Source organism: Thalassophryne amazonica, chromosome 8 (genome assembly GCF_902500255.1).
Source record: "Thalassophryne amazonica chromosome 8, fThaAma1.1, whole genome shotgun sequence".
NCBI classification, from domain to species: Eukaryota; Metazoa; Chordata; class Actinopteri; order Batrachoidiformes; family Batrachoididae; genus Thalassophryne; species Thalassophryne amazonica.
In genome coordinates, this window is record NC_047110.1 from 18655879 (window position 1) to 18674387 (window position 18509).

The following is an 18509-nucleotide window of genomic DNA, read 5'->3' on the forward strand; positions in this document are numbered from 1 at the left end:
AAGTTGGCTTATTGACAAGCTATAGACCAGTATCAAACTTTACTTTCTTGTCAAAAGTGTTTGAGAAAGTGGTCTTAAATAAGCTCAAGAAGTATTTTTCAACTAAAACTGTTTGAGCCACTTTATTCTCCTTTTAGAGCAAGACATTCAGGTTAAGGTGGTGAATGATTTGCTACTGGCTTTGATTCAGAGTCATCTTCTGTTTTGTTATTGTTAGATCTTAGCACTGCATTTGATACTGTGGATCATCAGATTTTGCAGGATAGACTAGAGAAATACAGGCCAGGTTCTCCAGTGGGTAACTTCACACTTGTCAGAGAGATCTTACTGTGTTCTGTTTCATAATTCCCTCTCTGAGTCATGCATGATCAAGTATGGATTTCCGCAGGGTTCTGTTTTGGGGACACTGCTGTTTTCATTGTATGTAGCACGGTTGTCTGCAGATGGCTGTGTTATACATCTAGTGTGTGGATGTAGCGCCAGTGTGCTTGCCACCTCTTGCATTCAGCCCTCACCGCTGGCTAGCAGCGCTGCTTGCAGCACTGCAAAAAGAGAGCCGAGTGTGTAAGTCTTTCCTGCCAGTACATAGCTTCCTCACAGCAAGTCCCATGCAGTGTCTCCTTGTGGCTACAGATGGAAACTGGGCGCTGCAAGGCCCCAGGCTGAAGTGCAGGGAGCTCGGAGGAGGTCTGCCCCCCAGACACATGTCATGCATGGTCCACTGGCGTGTGGATACACCCTGATACCCTCGAACCAGACCCCCTGCTATGGGAAAGTAGCATGGGTAGACGGAGCTCATCAGCTCTGGATTGCAGTCCGTCTAGGGGAAAGACAACCTTGATTTCAAACCCGGGTAGATGTAGCTCGATAGCCTTGGTTGGCAGTCGTTCTAGGACCTTTTTCTCTTATCACCAAAGACCTGTGGTAACGGGCGAGTGGCGATGGTGACAGGTGTAACATGGCACTGGGAGCTGCTAGCCACAGACCTGCTCGCAGATGGTCAGGACTGGATGGTTGCTTTCTACTCATATGAGGCAAGGGTAGGATTTGGCAGCCTTCCTGGCAACGGAGAAGCCCTTTTTAGGGTCAGCACTGCTTCCCCTGCGGGGGAAGGGTCTAGAAAAGGTGACCTAAAGAAAGCTTGTCTCTGTCTATCCTGCCAGCACACCACAGTTGGCTGGACATCTAACTATGCAGTCGAAACCGGAGACAATACGTATCAAAGCATATAAGACCCACTCATAAGAAGTTTGCTCTTTGTGTTGGAGCCTAGAACATCAGAGCCTTGATGGACAGAAAGGACTCTGATAGAACAGAATGTCATACAGCCCTGGTAGCACATGAATTACAATGGTACAATGGTGAAACACACCTGGCAGACACGGGGGAGATTACTGAGATTGCTGGATGCACCTATGTTTGGTCAGGAAATCACTGTGATGAGCCCAGGGAAGCTGGAGTTGGCTTCGCCATCAGAACCTCAGTTATAAGAAACTTAGAATCCCGTCCCAGAGGAGTCAGTGATCACCTTATGGTGATGACATTACTCCTGAAAGGGAAGAAGCTGCTGATGCTCATTAGTGCATACGTCTCCACCATGAGCTATGCACAAGAGCAGAAAGACTTATTTTATGAAAAATTGCACATCTGTTAAACACTGTACCCAAACATGATAAGCTGTTGCTGATGGGCGATTTCAATGCTCGTGTGGGCAGTGATTTCCGATCGTGGCCAGAAGTCATTTGGATCCCACAGATTAGCAAGGGAAAACACGAATGGTCAGATGCTCCTCACACTCTGTTCTGAGCATGGCCTCACAGTTACCAACACCCTGTACCAGTTACCGGATATTCACAAAGTCACTTGGATGCACCCCCCACTCAAAGCACTGGCATCAAATCAATTTTATAATAACGACGGCAAGACAACAAATGGTGGGAGACAAAGACTGCAGAACTGCAACAGTATGCAGATGAACATAATACAAAAAGTTCTTTGTGGGCTTAAAGGCTGTGTATGGTCCCTCTTCCAATGCTATGGCACCTGTCCGTTCAGTTGATGGCACCCTCCTCACAGAGAAAAGCGACATAACTGAGCACTGGAGACAGCACTTCATCAGCTGCTCAACAGACCCTCCAATATTGATCAACAGGTAATCCAGGGCATGCCACAGCGTCCACTTATGGCATTCCTGGATGAACATCCCAGCCTGGAGGAAACCGAGAAGGCCATCAAGGAACTCCAAGGAGGAAAAGCACCAGGGCCAGATGGCTACCACCCGAGGTTCTGAAAGTTGGATGGGAAGCTGTCACACCTAAACGAAGAGAATTAATGCAAATGTTTTGGAAGAAGGGTTTGGTACCACAGCACTTCAAATATGCTAACATTATTCATCTTTATAAGCACAAAGGAGATAGGGCATCATGTGACAATCACAGAGGTGTTTCACTGCTGAGTGCTGCAGGGAAGGTCATGGCCTGCATCGCCCTCACCTCACCCAAATCACACAACATCTGCTGGATGATGTGTTGCCTGAAAGCTAGTGTGGCTTTAGAAGAAATAGGGGAACCATTGACGTGATATTCCCACTTCGCCAAATTCAGGAAAAGTGCCGTGAACAGAATCAAAACCTGTACATTTTGTTTGTGGACTTAACAAAGGCGTTTGATACAGTCAGTCAAGAGGGCCTGTGGATTATCTATCTATCTAAACTGGGCTGTCTCCAGTGGTGGGCACACTTCCGATAATCTGATAACAGATAATTATCGAAGATAATGTTTTCATTATCGGATTATCTTTTTCGATAACTTTAAAAACCATCATCAGACTAATTATCTTCCAATGAATTGCCGTCCGATAACTTTTAGACCGATAATGTAATAAACCAAACTGAACAGTGAAAAACTTAAAAGCTGTTGAGACCTACCTGTTAAAAGTTTCCTAATAGATATATTGTTCTACCCTCTGCAAACAGAAGAGAGCTGTTTTCAGAAGAAACCACTCTATCCTCTGTAGAGAAAAGAGAACTGGTGACCCCCCCAAAAAATCATTTCCTTTAACACCATACTGATATAATCGCAATATCACCCAAGTCATCCAGAGGCATACATTTTTAACTTATGGTTCAATTTTAACCTACTCATTTTGGACAAATTATTTACAATTACTGTCATGTTGTTGTGTGGGCCGCTGAAGAGGAGGTACTGCTGGCCCACCACCACCAGAGGGCGCCCTGCCTGGAGTGCGGGCTCCAGGCACCAGAGGGCGCTGCCGCCTTACGAGAGCAGTCAGGGTGACAGCTGTCACCCATTACTGGACACAGCTGACTCCACTCAGCACGGAGGTATATCATCAGGACGGCGTCTCCACCTCAGTGCCGAGATATCGCCTTAAGATTGAGGTAACGTTCTCTGCACGCATATTCTGCATAACCAGATAAGACTTGTTAAACCTTTTCAGGACAGCTGACTACTGAAAGATAATTACTTGGATAAGTACTCACCTTCCTGCTGTATAGTGACAAGAGGTGGAGGCGGCTTCTCCCCTCTCCGTTTACTGGGTGCTGTCGCATCCACACCTGTGTGTTTGTTGCTCTCTCCCGCCAGCAGTACCGGATCCGACGAGCGGAGGCAGTGGCCACCTGGGAATTCGGGACTTGGCGGTTCCAGTACTCCCAGGGTTCGGTGGCAGAGGAGATCTGGGTGGTTCCGGTTCGACTGGGACGGACGTCTCCTACCTTCGAGCCTGCCCACACGACACCAGCGGATTTCGACCTAAACCCCAAATTATTGATTGTTGTATTAGTTGTGCTCGTTTCACAACAGTAAAACTTGTTATTCACCTTTCTCCATTGTCCGTTCATTACGCCCCCTGTTGTGGGTCCGTGTACCTACACTTTCACAACAGGATATCTCGGCCAGCGTCATGGATCCCGAGGGGCGTCAACCGGCTGTTGAACGGCCAATGGAAGAACAGGGCGCGTCGGCGTCTTCGGGAGGGGTAATCGGTGAGTTGCAGCGGATCCTCACCGCTTTCACCACTCGGATCGATTTAATGACCGAGCAGCACGTTCTCCTAAACCGCAGGGTGGAGGCTCTCGCCGCACAAGTGGAAGCACGCCCTCCGGGCGCTGCTGCGGCTCTCCCTCCCGAGGACCCTGCGCGTGATAGCGACGTTCCACTGGTCGTTCAACGGTCCCTTCCTCCGTCCCCAGAAGCTTACATAAGCCCTCCAGAACCGTACGGAGGCTGTGTGGAGACGTGCGCGGATTTTTTGATGCAGTGTTCGCTCGTCTTCGCACAGCGTCCCGTGATGTACGTGACTGACGCTAGCAAAGTAGCTTATGTAATAAACCTGCTTCGCGGGGAGGCACGCGCTTGGGCTACAGCGCTCTGGGAGCAGAACTCACGGCTCCTTCATACTTACGATGGGTTTGTGCGGGAGCTCAGAACGGTGTTCGATCATCCCAACAGAGGAGAGACCGCTTCAACCGCGCTACTGTCAATAAGACAGGGGCGTCGGAGCGCAGCTGCCTATGCAGTCGCCTTCCGCATCGCGGCGGTGAGATCCGGCTGGAATAGCACTGCCCTCCGCGCCGCCTTTGTAAATGGACTGTCACTGGTCCTAAAAGAGCACCTGGTGGCGAAGGACGAACCGCGGGATTTAGATGGGCTCATCGATCTAGTCATACGACTCGACAACCGGCTAGAGGAACGCCGTCGGGAACGAGGCGAAGGGCGTGGCCAGGCACGCGTCGTCCCTCTCCCTTCTGGTTCCGACCGAGCTCCGCCCTCCCCACGCTCCTCTGTTCCTGCGCTCCGTGCGCCTACGGCTCCCCCTGCTGACGAAGCTATGGACACGAGCAGGGCAACATTTAGGGCACCTGGAGCACAAAGGAGGCGGGCCTACGGAGCTTGTTATGTTTGTGGCTCGAGTGAGCATCTCGCAAGCAACTGCCCCGAGCGGTTAAACTCCAACGCCCGCCCCTAGAGACTGGGCCAGGGGTGGGCCGAAACATTCACGTGGGACACACCCACATTGCTACACGACTCCCAGTCACGATCCTGTTTGAGGATTCAACCTTGAAGGCCCCAGCACTGGTGGACATGGGCTCTGAGGGGAATCTGCTAGACAGTAGATGGGCCAGGGAGATAGGGCTCCCTCTGGTGGCTCTTACCTCGCCTGTGCAGGTTCGGGCACTAGATGGCTCCCTACTCCCACCAATCACGCATAAGACACCACCTGTAACTCTGGTGGTGTCAGGTAACCACCGGGAGGTGATCGAGTTCTTTGTGACTCAGGCCACCTCCCGTGTGGTTTTGGGTTTTCCCTGGATGCTAAAGCACAATCCCCGGATCGATTGGCCGTCCGGGGTAGTGGTTCAGTGGAGCGAAACCTGCCATCGGGAGTGTCTAGGTTCCTCGGTTCCTCCCGGCTCCCAAGCTAAGGAGGAGGTCCGAGTCCCGCCCAATCTGAAGGCGGTGCCGGCGGAGTACCATGACCTCGCTGACGTGTTCAGCAAGGATCTGGCTCTCACGCTTCCTCCCCACCGCCCGTATGATTGTGCCATTGATTTGGTTCCAGGCAGTGAGTTCCCGTCCAGTAGGCTGTACAACCTCTCACGGCCGGAGCGTGAATCAATGGAGACCTACATCCGGGACTCATTAGCTGCCGGGTTGATCCGGAATTCCACCTCTCCGATGGGTGCTGGTTTCTTTTTTGTGGGTAAAAAGGATAGCGGGCTTCGTCCATGCATTGATTATAGGGGGTTGAACGAAATCACGGTTCGCAATCGATACCCGTTGCCCTTGTTGGATTCAGTGTTCACCCCCTTGCATGGAGCCAAAATCTTCACCAAGCTTGATCTTAGGAATGCGTATCATTTGGTTCGGATCCGGAAGGGAGACGAATGGAAGACGGCATTTAACACCCCGTTAGGACATTTTGAGTACCTGGTCATGCCGTTCGGTCTCACTAATGCTCCCGCGACTTTCCAAGCGTTGGTAAACGATGTCTTGCGGGACTTCCTGCACCGGTTCGTCTTCGTGTATCTGGACGATATACTCATCTTTTCCCCGGATCCTGAGACTCATGTCCGGCATGTCCGTCAGGTCCTGCAGCGGTTGTTGGAGAACCGCCTGTTTGTGAAGGGCGAGAAGTGTGAATTCCACCGCACTTCTTTGTCCTTCCTGGGGTTTATCATCTCCTCCAACTCCGTCGCCCCTGATCCGGCCAAGGTTGCGGCGGTGAGAGATTGGCCCCAACCCACAAGCCGTAGGAAGCTGCAACAGTTCCTCGGCTTTGCTAATTTCTACAGGAGGTTCATTAAGGGCTACAGTCAGGTAGTTAGCCCCCTGACAGCCCTGACCTCTCCAAAAGTCCCCTTCACCTGGTCGGATCGGTGCGAAGCCGCATTCAAGGAGTTGAAACGGCGCTTTTCGTCTGCACCAGTTCTGGTGCAGCCCGATCCTAGCCGCCAGTTAGTGGTTGAAGTGGATGCCTCGGACTCAGGGATAGGAGCGGTGCTCTCCCAGAGCGGGAAGACCGATAAGGTCCTTCACCCGTGTGCCTATTTTTCCCGCAGGTTGACCCCCGCTGAACGGAACTATGACGTCGGCAATCGGGAACTCCTTGCTGTGAAAGAGGCCCTTGAAGAGTGGAGACATCTGTTGGAGGGAACAGCCGTGCCATTCACGGTTTTCACTGACCATCGGAACCTGGAGTACATCAGGACCGCCAAGCGGCTGAACCCCAGGCAAGCCCACTGGTCACTGTTCTTTGGCCGTTTTGACTTCCGGATTACCTACCGTCCCGGGACCAAGAATCAAAGATCGGATGCATTGTCCCGGGTGCACGAAGATGAAGTCAAAACGGAACCGTCGGATCCCCCGGATCCCATCATCCCGGAGTCCGCTATCGTGGCCGCCCTCACCTGGGACGTGGAGAAGACCGTCCGGGAGGCCCTGACCCGTGACCCGGACCCCGGAAACGGACCAAAGAACAGACTATACGTCCCACCAGAAGCTAGGGCTGCAGTCCTGGACTTCTGTCACGGTTCTAAGCTCTCCTGTCACCCTGGGGTGCGAAGGACCGTGACAGTCATCCGGCAACGCTTCTGGTGGGCATCCCTGGAGGCCGACGTCCGGGACTACGTCCAGGCCTGTACCACCTGCGCCAGTGGCAAGGCCGACCACAGAAAGACCTCAGGGCTGCTACAGCCACTGCCCGTGCCTCATCGCCCCTGGTCCCACATCGGCCTGGACTTTGTCACGGGTCTCCCGCCGTCCCAGGGAAACACCGTCGTCTTCACGATAGTGGACCGTTTCTCCAAGGCGGCCCACTTCGTGGCCCTCCCGAAGCTCCCAACGGCCCAGGAGACAGCGGACCTCCTGGTCCACCACGTCGTCCGTCTGCATGGAATACCATCAGACATCGTCTCCGATCGCGGTCCCCAGTTTACCTCACACGTTTGGAGGAGCTTCTGCCGGGAACTGGGGGCCACGGTCAGCCTTTCGTCCGGGTTTCACCCCCAGACCAACGGACAAGCAGAGCGGGCCAACCAAGAATTGGAGCAGACACTACGCTGTGTGACAGCCGCGCACCCGACGGCCTGGAGTACCCACCTGGCCTGGATCGAGTACGCCCACAACAGCCAAGTGTCATCAGCCACCGGCCTCTCCCCGTTTGAGGTGTGCTTGGGGTATCAGCCCCCCTTGTTTCCGGTGGTCGAGGGAGAGGTCGGTGTGCCCTCGGTCCAGGCCCACCTACGGAAGTGCCGTCGGGTGTGGCGTGCCGCCCGCTCTGCTTTGTTGAAGGCCCGGACGAGGGCGAAGAAACATGCAGACCGGCGGCGGGCCCCGGCCCCCAAGTATCGTCCTGGGCAGGAAGTGTGGTTGTCCACCAAGGACATTCCCCTTCAAGTGGACTCCCCCAAACTCCAAGAACGATACATCGGTCCCTTCAAAGTCCTTAAAGTCATCAATCCCGCCGCAGTGAGGCTCCAGCTTCCGGCCTCGCTGCGGATTCATCCAGTGTTTCATGTCTCCCGGATAAAACCCCATCACACCTCACCCCTCTGCACCCTGGGTCCGGCACCACCTCCTGCCCGGATCATCGATGGGGAACCGGCTTGGACCGTGCGCCGGCTCCTCGACGTCCGTCGAATGGGCCGGGGTTTTCAGTACCTGGTGGACTGGGAGGGGTACGGCCCCGAAGAACGCTCCTGGGTGAAGAAGGGCTTCATCCTGGACCCGGCCCTCCTGGCCGACTTCTACCGTCGCCATCCGGACAAGCCCGGTCGTGCGCCAGGAGGCGCCCGTTGAGGGGGGGGGTCCTGTTGTGTGGGCCGCTGAAGAGGAGGTACTGCTGGCCCACCACCACCAGAGGGCGCCCTGCCTGGAGTGCGGGCTCCAGGCACCAGAGGGCGCTGCCGCCTTACGAGAGCAGTCAGGGTGACAGCTGTCACCCATTACTGGACACAGCTGACTCCACTCAGCACGGAGGTATATCATCAGGACGGCGTCTCCACCTCAGTGCCGAGATATCGCCTTAAGATTGAGGTAACGTTCTCTGCACGCATATTCTGCATAACCAGATAAGACTTGTTAAACCTTTTCAGGACAGCTGACTACTGAAAGCTAATTACTTGGATAAGTACTCACCTTCCTGCTGTATAGTGACAAGAGGTGGAGGCGGCTTCTCCCCTCTCCGTTTACTGGGTGCTGTCGCATCCACACCTGTGTGTTTGTTGCTCTCTCCCGCCAGCAGTACCGGATCCGACGAGCGGAGGCAGTGGCCACCTGGGAATTCGGGACTTGGCGGTTCCAGTACTCCCAGGGTTCGGTGGCAGAGGAGATCTGGGTGGTTCCGGTTTGACTGGGACGGACGTCTCCTACCTTCGAGCCTGCCCACACGACACCAGCGGATTTCGACCTAAACCCCAAATTATTGATTGTTGTATTAGTTGTGCACGTTTCACAACAGTAAAACTTGTTATTCACCTTTCTCCATTGTCCGTTCATTACGCCCCCTGTTGTGGGTCCGTGTACCTACACTTTCACAACACATGTCTGAAGTTTTATAAAGTGAAAATATCAGATATATGTTTTCCTTTTAAAGTAATGTGCTAATTTTTAAGGTTTTGTGAGCACATGCTGTGCCCGGCAGCAATGCATTATGGGTAGCATAGGGTAATCTCAGACGTTCACGACAGGACAAATGCATTTCAGACACTCTGTTCAGGCTCCACGGACAACAGCATTAAACTCTAGTGCTATAAACTCTCGTGAATATATTCTCTGGGTTTCTAGACATTATTGTATTTGCGTTTGTTAAATTCCACGCATGTTAAATGTAGCAGACACGGATTATCTGGAATTTTGTTTGGCAAGTTTTCAAGGCCGCTACTGCTATCTACTGGCCAGTAGTGTTCATGGCAGTATTCGCTCCAAGTACTAAGTGTCTGGGTACCAGTAGATGGCAGTGTTCTATTTATTTTGACCCGGTTATATCAGATGGTGGTCAAATCAACTTTTTGGCTTTGCAAATGGCTTTTTTTTTTTTTACAAATTAAGTTTAAAACAAAACAACAAAAAAAAAACATAACAAGACAGCTTTGCGGTTGGATGCTTGTAGCTCAGCAGCAGGAGGTGGTCGTGAGATGTTAAAGCTTGTTACTCCACTACACGATGCAGGACGCGCGATTAACCTGAAACTCGGTCCAAAAAATTCTCGCACGAATGAAAAATCATCTGAAAAATGGCCAAAACACGCACAGTGTAAAGCCAATATTTATGTGTCAAGATAAGGCTTTTCAGAACTGACTAATTGTTGACCTTGTCCTTTGTTTTATCTATGTTTTTATTATTTATTATTGCATTTTAACCTGTGAAGTGCTTTGTGACTTATGTCTGTGAAAGGCACTATATAAATAAATTTACTTACTTACTTACCAATATTGAGTGCACGTTTTACAACATCATAAACGTGCGCACATCATCAAACATTCTCTCCACATGCAAAACATTTTGCGATGACACTTCCAGGGCTCCGTAAAAATGCCTGTTTTTACAAATAAAAATGGAATATTTTACTAAAGCACATTTATCTTTAAACCAACACACGACACACGTCACATTAACGTGTTGGTTTACATAATGAATGACTGAACCAATCAGTGTTTAGCAGAGGCACTTTTACCCAGAATGCTTTGCGGTCTGTGTTTGTTACAAAACCTAAGAATTAGTGCATTATTCAACATTAAAAGATGTATGTTATATTTTAATTTTGTACAAATGACAGAATTGACATTAATGGAGTTATTCTATCAGTATTTTCACAAAACCATAAGTTAGTTAGTATGACTTTATTTTTCAAGACCTCCGCCTGACCGGAGCATTATGATTAGTAGAGAGCTGATTTTGTAGGTGCTCTCAGGATTTTTCTGTGCAGCTTCCTACAGGGGGCAGCATGGTCAAACATGGAAATACTGGCTCATTCTTTGGGTCTTTTGTTGCTTTTGATGCTTTCAAAAGCGATCGTGTTAAAAGTCCATTTCAGCTTCTTAGTAATTGTAAATGTGCCAGAAACAATACTGGAAGTTATCGATTATCTGTAACTTCCGATACATTTTTGGGTGGTTTATCGGTTTATCTTTATCAAAGATAACTTTTCAGTTATCTGATTATCTGTTATCGAAGTTAAATTTTTGGTTATCTGTGCCCACCACTGGCTGTCCCCCAAACTTTGTCAACATCATTAGGTCTTTCCATGATGGCATGATGGCCCGTGTTGTGAAGAAAGACATGTTGTCCGACTTCTTCTCGGTCACAAGCGGAGTAAAACAGGGATGCGTCTTGGCACCAACACTCTCAGTCTCATGTTTGCCACCATACAATCAACAGCTTTTTCTGTCATTAAAGCAGGGATAACTATTCGCTATAGATTCAACGGCTGGTTCTTTGACCTATGGCATCTCAAAGTGAAAACCAAAGTACTGGCGGTGCCAGTGAGAGACTTACTCTTTGGAGACGACTGTGCCCTTGCTGCTTATAGCGAGGTAGATCTGCAAGAGCTTGCTAGCTGCCTGTCAAAATCCAGTAAAGCTTTTGGTCTGATAATTAACCTGAAGTAAACAAAAGTGATGTTTCAGCCTGCACCAGGGCTTGTAGTACCAGCCCCTCACATTGTGATTGAGGGCACAGTGCTCAACAATATAGAGAGCTTTTCGTACCTGGGAAGCACACTGACCTCATCTTGCAGCATGGACAAAGAGGTGTCGAACAGGATTGCAAAGGCAGGCTCCTTCTTTGGCAGGCTCTGGACACGGTTGTGGGGTGAACATGGCATCAAACGTCATACAAAACTATACTGTTGGGGAGGTGTCGTGACACGGACCCACAACAGGGGGCGTTAATGAACGGACAATGGATAAGCTAAAAAGTAACAATTTAATGTTGTGAATCGCACAACGAAATACAGACAGTAACAATATTGTGGATTGTCAATTATACACAAGGTGACGTGTGGGCAGGCTCGAAGATAGAAGACGTCTGGCGAGAGAAGAGCCGGATCCCACACAGCTTCCACCACCAACGGATCTGAAGAACACCGGAGCCGCCAAGCCCTGCGCCCCAGGTGGCCACTGTCTTCAGCAGTCAGACCCGGTACTGCTGGCAGAAACAGAAACAGTTAGTGGTGGGTGTGTGAACACACACCCAGCAATCTTACGGTGTCTGATTCCTCCAGGCGGGAAAACCTCCACCTCCAGATACAGAGTCACCCGTGCAGCTCCTGTCAGTCTCTTCCCTGGAAGGAGTGAGAGGCGAAGACGTCGCGCTCACACAATCCACCAATCCAGCTTCAGACTTTATCCACAGGAAAAACAGCTGCACACAGAACAATGTTCAAACACTCAGAAAGTTACAGCAGAGAACGATTACGTGAATGGTAGCTGATTTCTCGGTGGGGAGGTGGAGTTGCAGTCCGGCTTTTATGGAGGATGAAGTTGATGAGTGACAGCTGGTGTTGATGATGTGTGACAGCTGTCACTCCAGTAGTTCCGACGCCCTCTCGTGCTTGAAGCCCGCACTCCAAGCAGGGCGCCATCTGGTGGTGGTGGGCCAGCAGTACCTCCTCTTCAGCGGCCCACACAACATATACAAGACTATATACTTATACAAGGCAGTTGTCATAACGGCCCTATTTTACGGCTGTGAAAACATGGACACTATCAAAAACAGCTGAAAGTATTGGGCCAGTTTCACCTCCGTTGCCTACGCAAGATCATTGGCATCTCCTGGACAGACAGGGTTCCCAACACAGAAGTGCTCTGACAAGTGAACATGCCCAGTATTGAATCACTCATCATGAGGCATGAGGAAGGTTGGACACCCCTACAAGCACTTCAAGGACTCTTTGAAGTTGTCCCTTGCCGCATGCAGTATCTCTCATCGTGAATGGGAGTCCCTTGCCACTGACAGATGTGCGTGGCACCATGCTATTCTTGAATGAATAAAACCCTTTGAGGAGAACAGATGAGATGACTTGGTTTGCAAGCGGTATGCCAGAAAGGAAAGAAGACCGGACCCAGCACTACTGTTGTATGCCCAGTGTGTGGACACATTTGCATTTCAGCTTTTGGGCTACGATCTCATGTAAGATGCCATTGACATCATCATCGCACTGCGATGGACATCCAGAGGTAAAGGTAAGCACAGCTGGGTGAGATTATCTGTTCGTTCCAATTGGATTTTCATTTTTATACTGATGATAGTAATTGTATATGCCATTGGCGATGAACGATGGTTCTGAACGATCTAAACTGACTGTTGTTAAAAGCTGGTTATGAGCAAATTTCCTGCTCCTTAACTCATCTTAAGCCTGGTTCACAAGACAGGATTTTAAAATTATCTTTAGGTTTCCAAAACCTGAGAGACCACACATGTGAAGATAAAAAATCATAGCTCCAACAGGTTTGGTTGTACAGTGTGTGGTGTTCAGCCACACTGTAAGGACAACAACACCACACACAAACAGATTTCACACACCACCATTCTCAGGTCAGACAGGAAATCTCACAAAATCTCTCGAGATTAAACGTGACTTCAGAGTAAAGAAACGGAGATACTTGTGGACTATTTAAAACCGAGAGAAAAAACAATACAAAAAGAAAAAGAAAAGGCGTTCTTTAAAGGACTGGAGACAGCATGACCACCAGACTTTCTGGTAAGTCAGAACAGCTGTTTTGATTTTATTTTCCACTCCGTGCGTCCGTCACCTCACTTTCTGATTGGCTGCACGTCTCATTCAGCAGGCTGCGTGCTTGTTTAGGTTGGAGGACACAACACACACTGCGATATCGGCCCAAAAAAATCCAACATGTTGAATATCCCTGATTTGCGATCGGAGCGATCCTGACGTCTTTCCGAGCAGATCAGAGCGCTCTTAACACACCACACACGACAAGAATATCTGATAAGATAATCTTTAGCGTCATCACAATTGTCTGGGCGTCCTTAAGATTGTCAGAAGCGGAACATCGGTTCCGATATCGGCCTAATTATCCTGCTGTGTGAACCCGGCTTAGGACAGAAATGCTTATTATTGGACAAGAAAGACAGAGTCACCTTTATAATACTTTTACTCTGTCTTTGAGTGATTGTGTTATTCATTGTAAAGACAGAGTTAAAAATCTTGGTGTGTTTTTTGACAAAACACTTTCCTTTGAGTCTCATATTAAGGAGGTCATGAGAATTGCCTTTTTTCATTTGAGAAACATCACTAAGGTTAGAACTACTTTGTCTTTTAAGGATGCCAAGATTTTAATCCACTCTTGTGACTTCACGATTGGTTTATTGTAGCACACTTTTATCTGGTCTGCCAAAGAAGACTACTCAAGGTCTCCAAATTGCTCACAATGCGGCAGCTTGTATCTTGACCGGAGCTGGCAAATTTTAAAACATTACTCCATTGCTGGCCTCTCTTCATTGGCTCCCAGTGTGGGTTAGAGGAGATTTTAAAATGCTCCTTCTTACTTATGAAATTGTTAATTGTTTAGCACCTTTGTACTAGAATTACCAGAAATACCAGAATTTTGGTCTTCTGTGCATCCCAAGGCACCAGAAAAAGACTGTTGGTGATTGACCTTTCTCCTTTCGTGGACCAACTTTGTGGATTAACCTGCACTTAGCCCATTTACACACTGTGCTGAATTTTTCACTTGGCATATATTTCTGTGAAGGCTCTCAGTTGTCCAGGTGGTTTCCATAGTAGAGAAGCTTGAATCTTCGACTGGACTGGGTTGCTTGACACGAGGACGTTTTGCTTCAAATTGCAGAAGGTTCCTCAGCTAAAATTCTGGCTCTGGTAGTTTGACTTCTGTCTTGACCCTTGTAGAGAAGAACAAACAGAAGCCACAAAAGCTGGAGTTTTAAACCTAACCAGACCCCTCGTACCGAGAGGCAGACTGCTATAGGCTAGTGACTAAACAATTGCTTTAATTAGCACCTATTGTGCTGTAGTTAGCACCCTCCTAATGACAGGGTAGCTGTCCCTCCAAACGATGGGACTGACGGCTCTCCTGACGGCTCTCCTGAGGAAGTGAATGACTCATTACCATAAACAAAAGACTGAAACTGCTTTGACCTGAGTACCCCATTTGTCCCCTGTTTACAGTGGGGTACTCAGGTCAAAGCAGTTTCAGTCTTTTGTTTATGGTAATCATTAGGAAACATGTCAGGAGAGCTGTCAGTCCCATCATTAGGAGGGACAGCTACCCTGTCATTAGGAGGGTGCTAACTAGAGCACAATAGATGCTAATTAGAGCTATTGTTTAGTCATTAGCCTATAGCAGTCTGCCTCTCGGTAGGAGGCGTCTGGTTAGGTTTAAAACTCCAGCTTTTGTGGCTTCTGTTTGTTCTTCTCTATAAGGGTCAAGACAGAAGTCAGACTACCAGAGCAAGAATTGTAGCTGAGGAACCTTCTGCGATTTGAAGCGAAACGTCCTCGTGTCAAGCAACCCAGTCCAGTCGAAGATTCAAGCTTCTCTACACTTGGGATATACTTAATTCCTGTGTTTGCCTACATGTATTGTGGGGTTTGTTACTTACTGATAGTGTTACTTACTTACCATGTCACTTTCATCTGAATAGTCAATTACAGTCTCTGTCAGTTCTTTTGTATTTGTATGAAAACTAATTTACAGTTAATGTGTGCCTGTAGGTCAGTGGGGTATGCCCACTCTGAGTGTGTCATCAGTGTTGGGTATGATGGCAGGTGTTTTGGCATCTACCATGGAATCCATTAGTGACTACTACACTTGTGCACGTTTGTCTGGTGCTCCTCCTCCACCAACCCATGCCATAAATCGTGGTATAGCCATAGAAGGCATCGGTGGGATTCTGGCAGCCCTGTGGGGAAGTGGAAATGCAACAACCTCTTACAGCGAAAACATTGCTGCGCTTGGCATTACCAAGGTACCTGCTACAACATAAAACACATGTTGTATTGATTGTATTTTCGGTGAGTTTTGCAGCAAAGGCAGAAGTTAAGCTCTGATAAATAAGTGTTACATAGTTCGTGATTGTGCCGCATTCACATAATGATGCTTCAAAAACCAGTCTACCGCTCACTGCAGTGGAATTACCATCAAATGAGTAGAAGAAAATTCTCTCCTCCCCAAAATACCAAAGATTAGTGTTGTTCACACAAGTTTTTAAAACCTGTGCTATTTATTGTCAAAATAATGGAGTCCATAAATATAGTAAATATATAAGTACAAATATCAAATCAAATCAATTTTATTTATATAGCGCCAAATCACAACAAACAGTTGCCCCAAGGCGCTTTATATTGTAAGGCAAAGCCATACAATAATTACGGAAAAACCCCAACGGTCAAAACGACCCCCTGTGAGCAAGCACTTGGCGACAGTGGGAAGGAAAAACTCCCTTTTAACAGGAAGAAACCTCCAGCAGAACCAGGCTCAGGGAGGGGCAGTCTTCTGCTGGGACTGGTTGGGGCTGAGGGAGAGAACCAGGAAAAAGACATGCTGTGGAGGGGAGCAGAGATCAATCACTAATGATTAAATGCAGAGTGGTGCAAAAAGAGAAAGAAACACTCAGTGCATCATGGGAACCTCCCAGCAGTCTAAGTCTATAGCAGCATAACTAAGGGATGGTTCAGGGTCACCTGATCCAGCCCTAACTATAAGCTTTAGCAAAAAGGAAAGTTTTAAGCCTAATCTTAAAAGTAGAGAGGGTGTCTGTCTCCCTGATCCGAATTGGGAGCTGGTTCCAGAGGAGAGGAGCCTGAAAGCTGAAGGCGCTTATAAATATAAACCATCACCACTTTTACAGCCACGGGGGGTTTCACAAACCAGGGTGTGAATACAAGAACATTTCCAGATCACTGAATACCCCTCGGATTTCAGACTGGTCAAACAATCCATTTTCAAAAACAGTCTTGAGCCTTGGTTTCTCTATAACACACTGCCTTCATGACGTGTCTCTTGAAGCAACAGACAAAGGTTTTTGAACATACAGTGTCTTGTTACAGCCACTGTTGCTTGTCACTCTTTCATACTCGTCTTGTGTTTGGTATATTAATGGACTGAGATTCTGTTCAATCTGAGAACAAATGCCCAAAATGCTGTACAGCGATGCCTCACATTCATTCACTCTGTCATGCGTCAGTATCGTCAGTTTGGGTGCAATGTGCTGTTCTGCACATATGAACAGGGACAGCCAGGAATTAAGTAAAACCCTTCATATAATGTAATACCTGGCACACCCCATGCGTTGCACTCACTCCATCAGTCTTGAACAAAAGCATGTTACAGTGCATTCAGAAAGTATTCACTTTTTCACATTTTGTTATGTTACAGCCTTATTCCCAAATGTATGAAATTCACATTTTCCTCAAAATTCTACACACAATACCCCATAATGACAATGTGAAAAAATACAGCTTAAAAATACAAAAATATGGCCTAAGTCATGTTTTCCAAAACATGACTTAGGCCATTATTTTATGAAGGTGACAATATGTACATAAGTATTCACAGTCTTTGCCATGAAGCTAAAAAATTGAGTTCAGGTGCATCCTGCTTCCACTGATCACCCTTGAGATGTTTCTACAGCTTAATTGGAGTCCATCTGAGCTAAATTCAGTTGATTGGACATGATTTGGAAAGGCACATACTTGTCTACATATAAGGTCCTACAGTTGACAGTTAGGGATGTGAATCATACAACAACTCACGATTCAATTCGATTCTGATTCTTGGGGTGACAATTCGATTCAGAATCGATTTTCAATTGAAAGAGCTCTGCGAAATAGTTATATTACTTAAAAAAAATGTTATGTTTAAGAAAATGCAGCTTTACAAGATTAATCAAGTGATTCTAGATGTAAATATACTCATCTGCTTTGCTTGTTCAGAGTTGGCTGGCAGTTTAGCGAAGCACTGGTCAGTAGTTGGCAGATATTGCTGCTCCCCTCTTTTAGCTCCGGGTCATGGCGTAGCATGTGGGCTTGTGGATTTAAAGTGTTTCCGAAGTACTTGACTTTCATTTTGCAGATTTTCCACACTGCATAAGTCATGTCAAGCTCCTTCTTACGCAGCAAATAATAAAATCCAAAATGCGCTCAAACATTTGCCTTCAGCAAAGACGGTGCTGGCTGAATTAGCTCTTCATCCGCCACGCTAAGCTGCAGCTCACGAATGTTTGAAGCACGCTGGACCCTCCCCTCGCGGGACGCTGTAGTACGGAAGCCCTTGCCTGACAAACAGTACACACAGCAAGTAAGTAAGAAAATGTTTAAAAAATGCTTTTTAAAAATCGATTGTTGGACATTTTGGATCGATTCAGAATCATAATAAATAAGAATCGTGATTTGGACGTGAATTGATTTTTTCCGGCACCCCTATTGAGAGTGCATATCAGAGCACAAACCAAGCATGAAGTCAGAGGAATTGTCTGTAGACCTCTGACACAGGATTGTCTCGAGGCATAAATCTGGGGAAGGATACATAAACATTTCTGCTGGTTTTAAGGTCCCGGTGAGCACAGTCGCCTCCACATAGGTGTCAAAGGAGTCATGATTGATGAAGATCTTACATGGAAGTCACACATAAATTACATAAAAGGAAAAATAGCGAAAGCCATTGCTGTTTTGCATAAAGTAAAATTTTCATTAAATAGTTATGGTTTATTAACATTGTACAATTCATTGATTGTCCCATATTTAACTTATTGTGTAGAAATCTGGGGATCAACATGTACAACTTATACACAACCATTATTTATTCTGCAGAAAAGAGCTTTAAAAATGATTAGTAATAGTCGTTTTAGAGATCCATCTAATCCATTATTCATTAAGTATAGGGTACTTAAATTTCATGATTTAGTTGATTTGAAAATATTATAAACAATGTATCAAGCTAACAAAAATACCTTACCAATAAACATTCAAAATATATTTGAAAAAAGAGTAAGTAGTTATAATTT

General features: G+C 47.5%; 1 protein-coding gene across 1 annotated transcript in view; it reads left to right on the forward strand.

Moving 5' to 3' along the window:
• LOC117515505 (solute carrier family 23 member 1-like) overlaps positions 1 to 18509 on the forward strand; it is a 143118-nt gene that overhangs the window by 41769 nt on the left and 82840 nt on the right. Inside the window, exon 5 of the mRNA XM_034176081.1 lies at positions 15220 to 15473. Coding sequence (XP_034031972.1) covers positions 15220 to 15473 — 254 coding nt within the window. The remainder of the gene's footprint in view (positions 1 to 15219; positions 15474 to 18509) is intronic.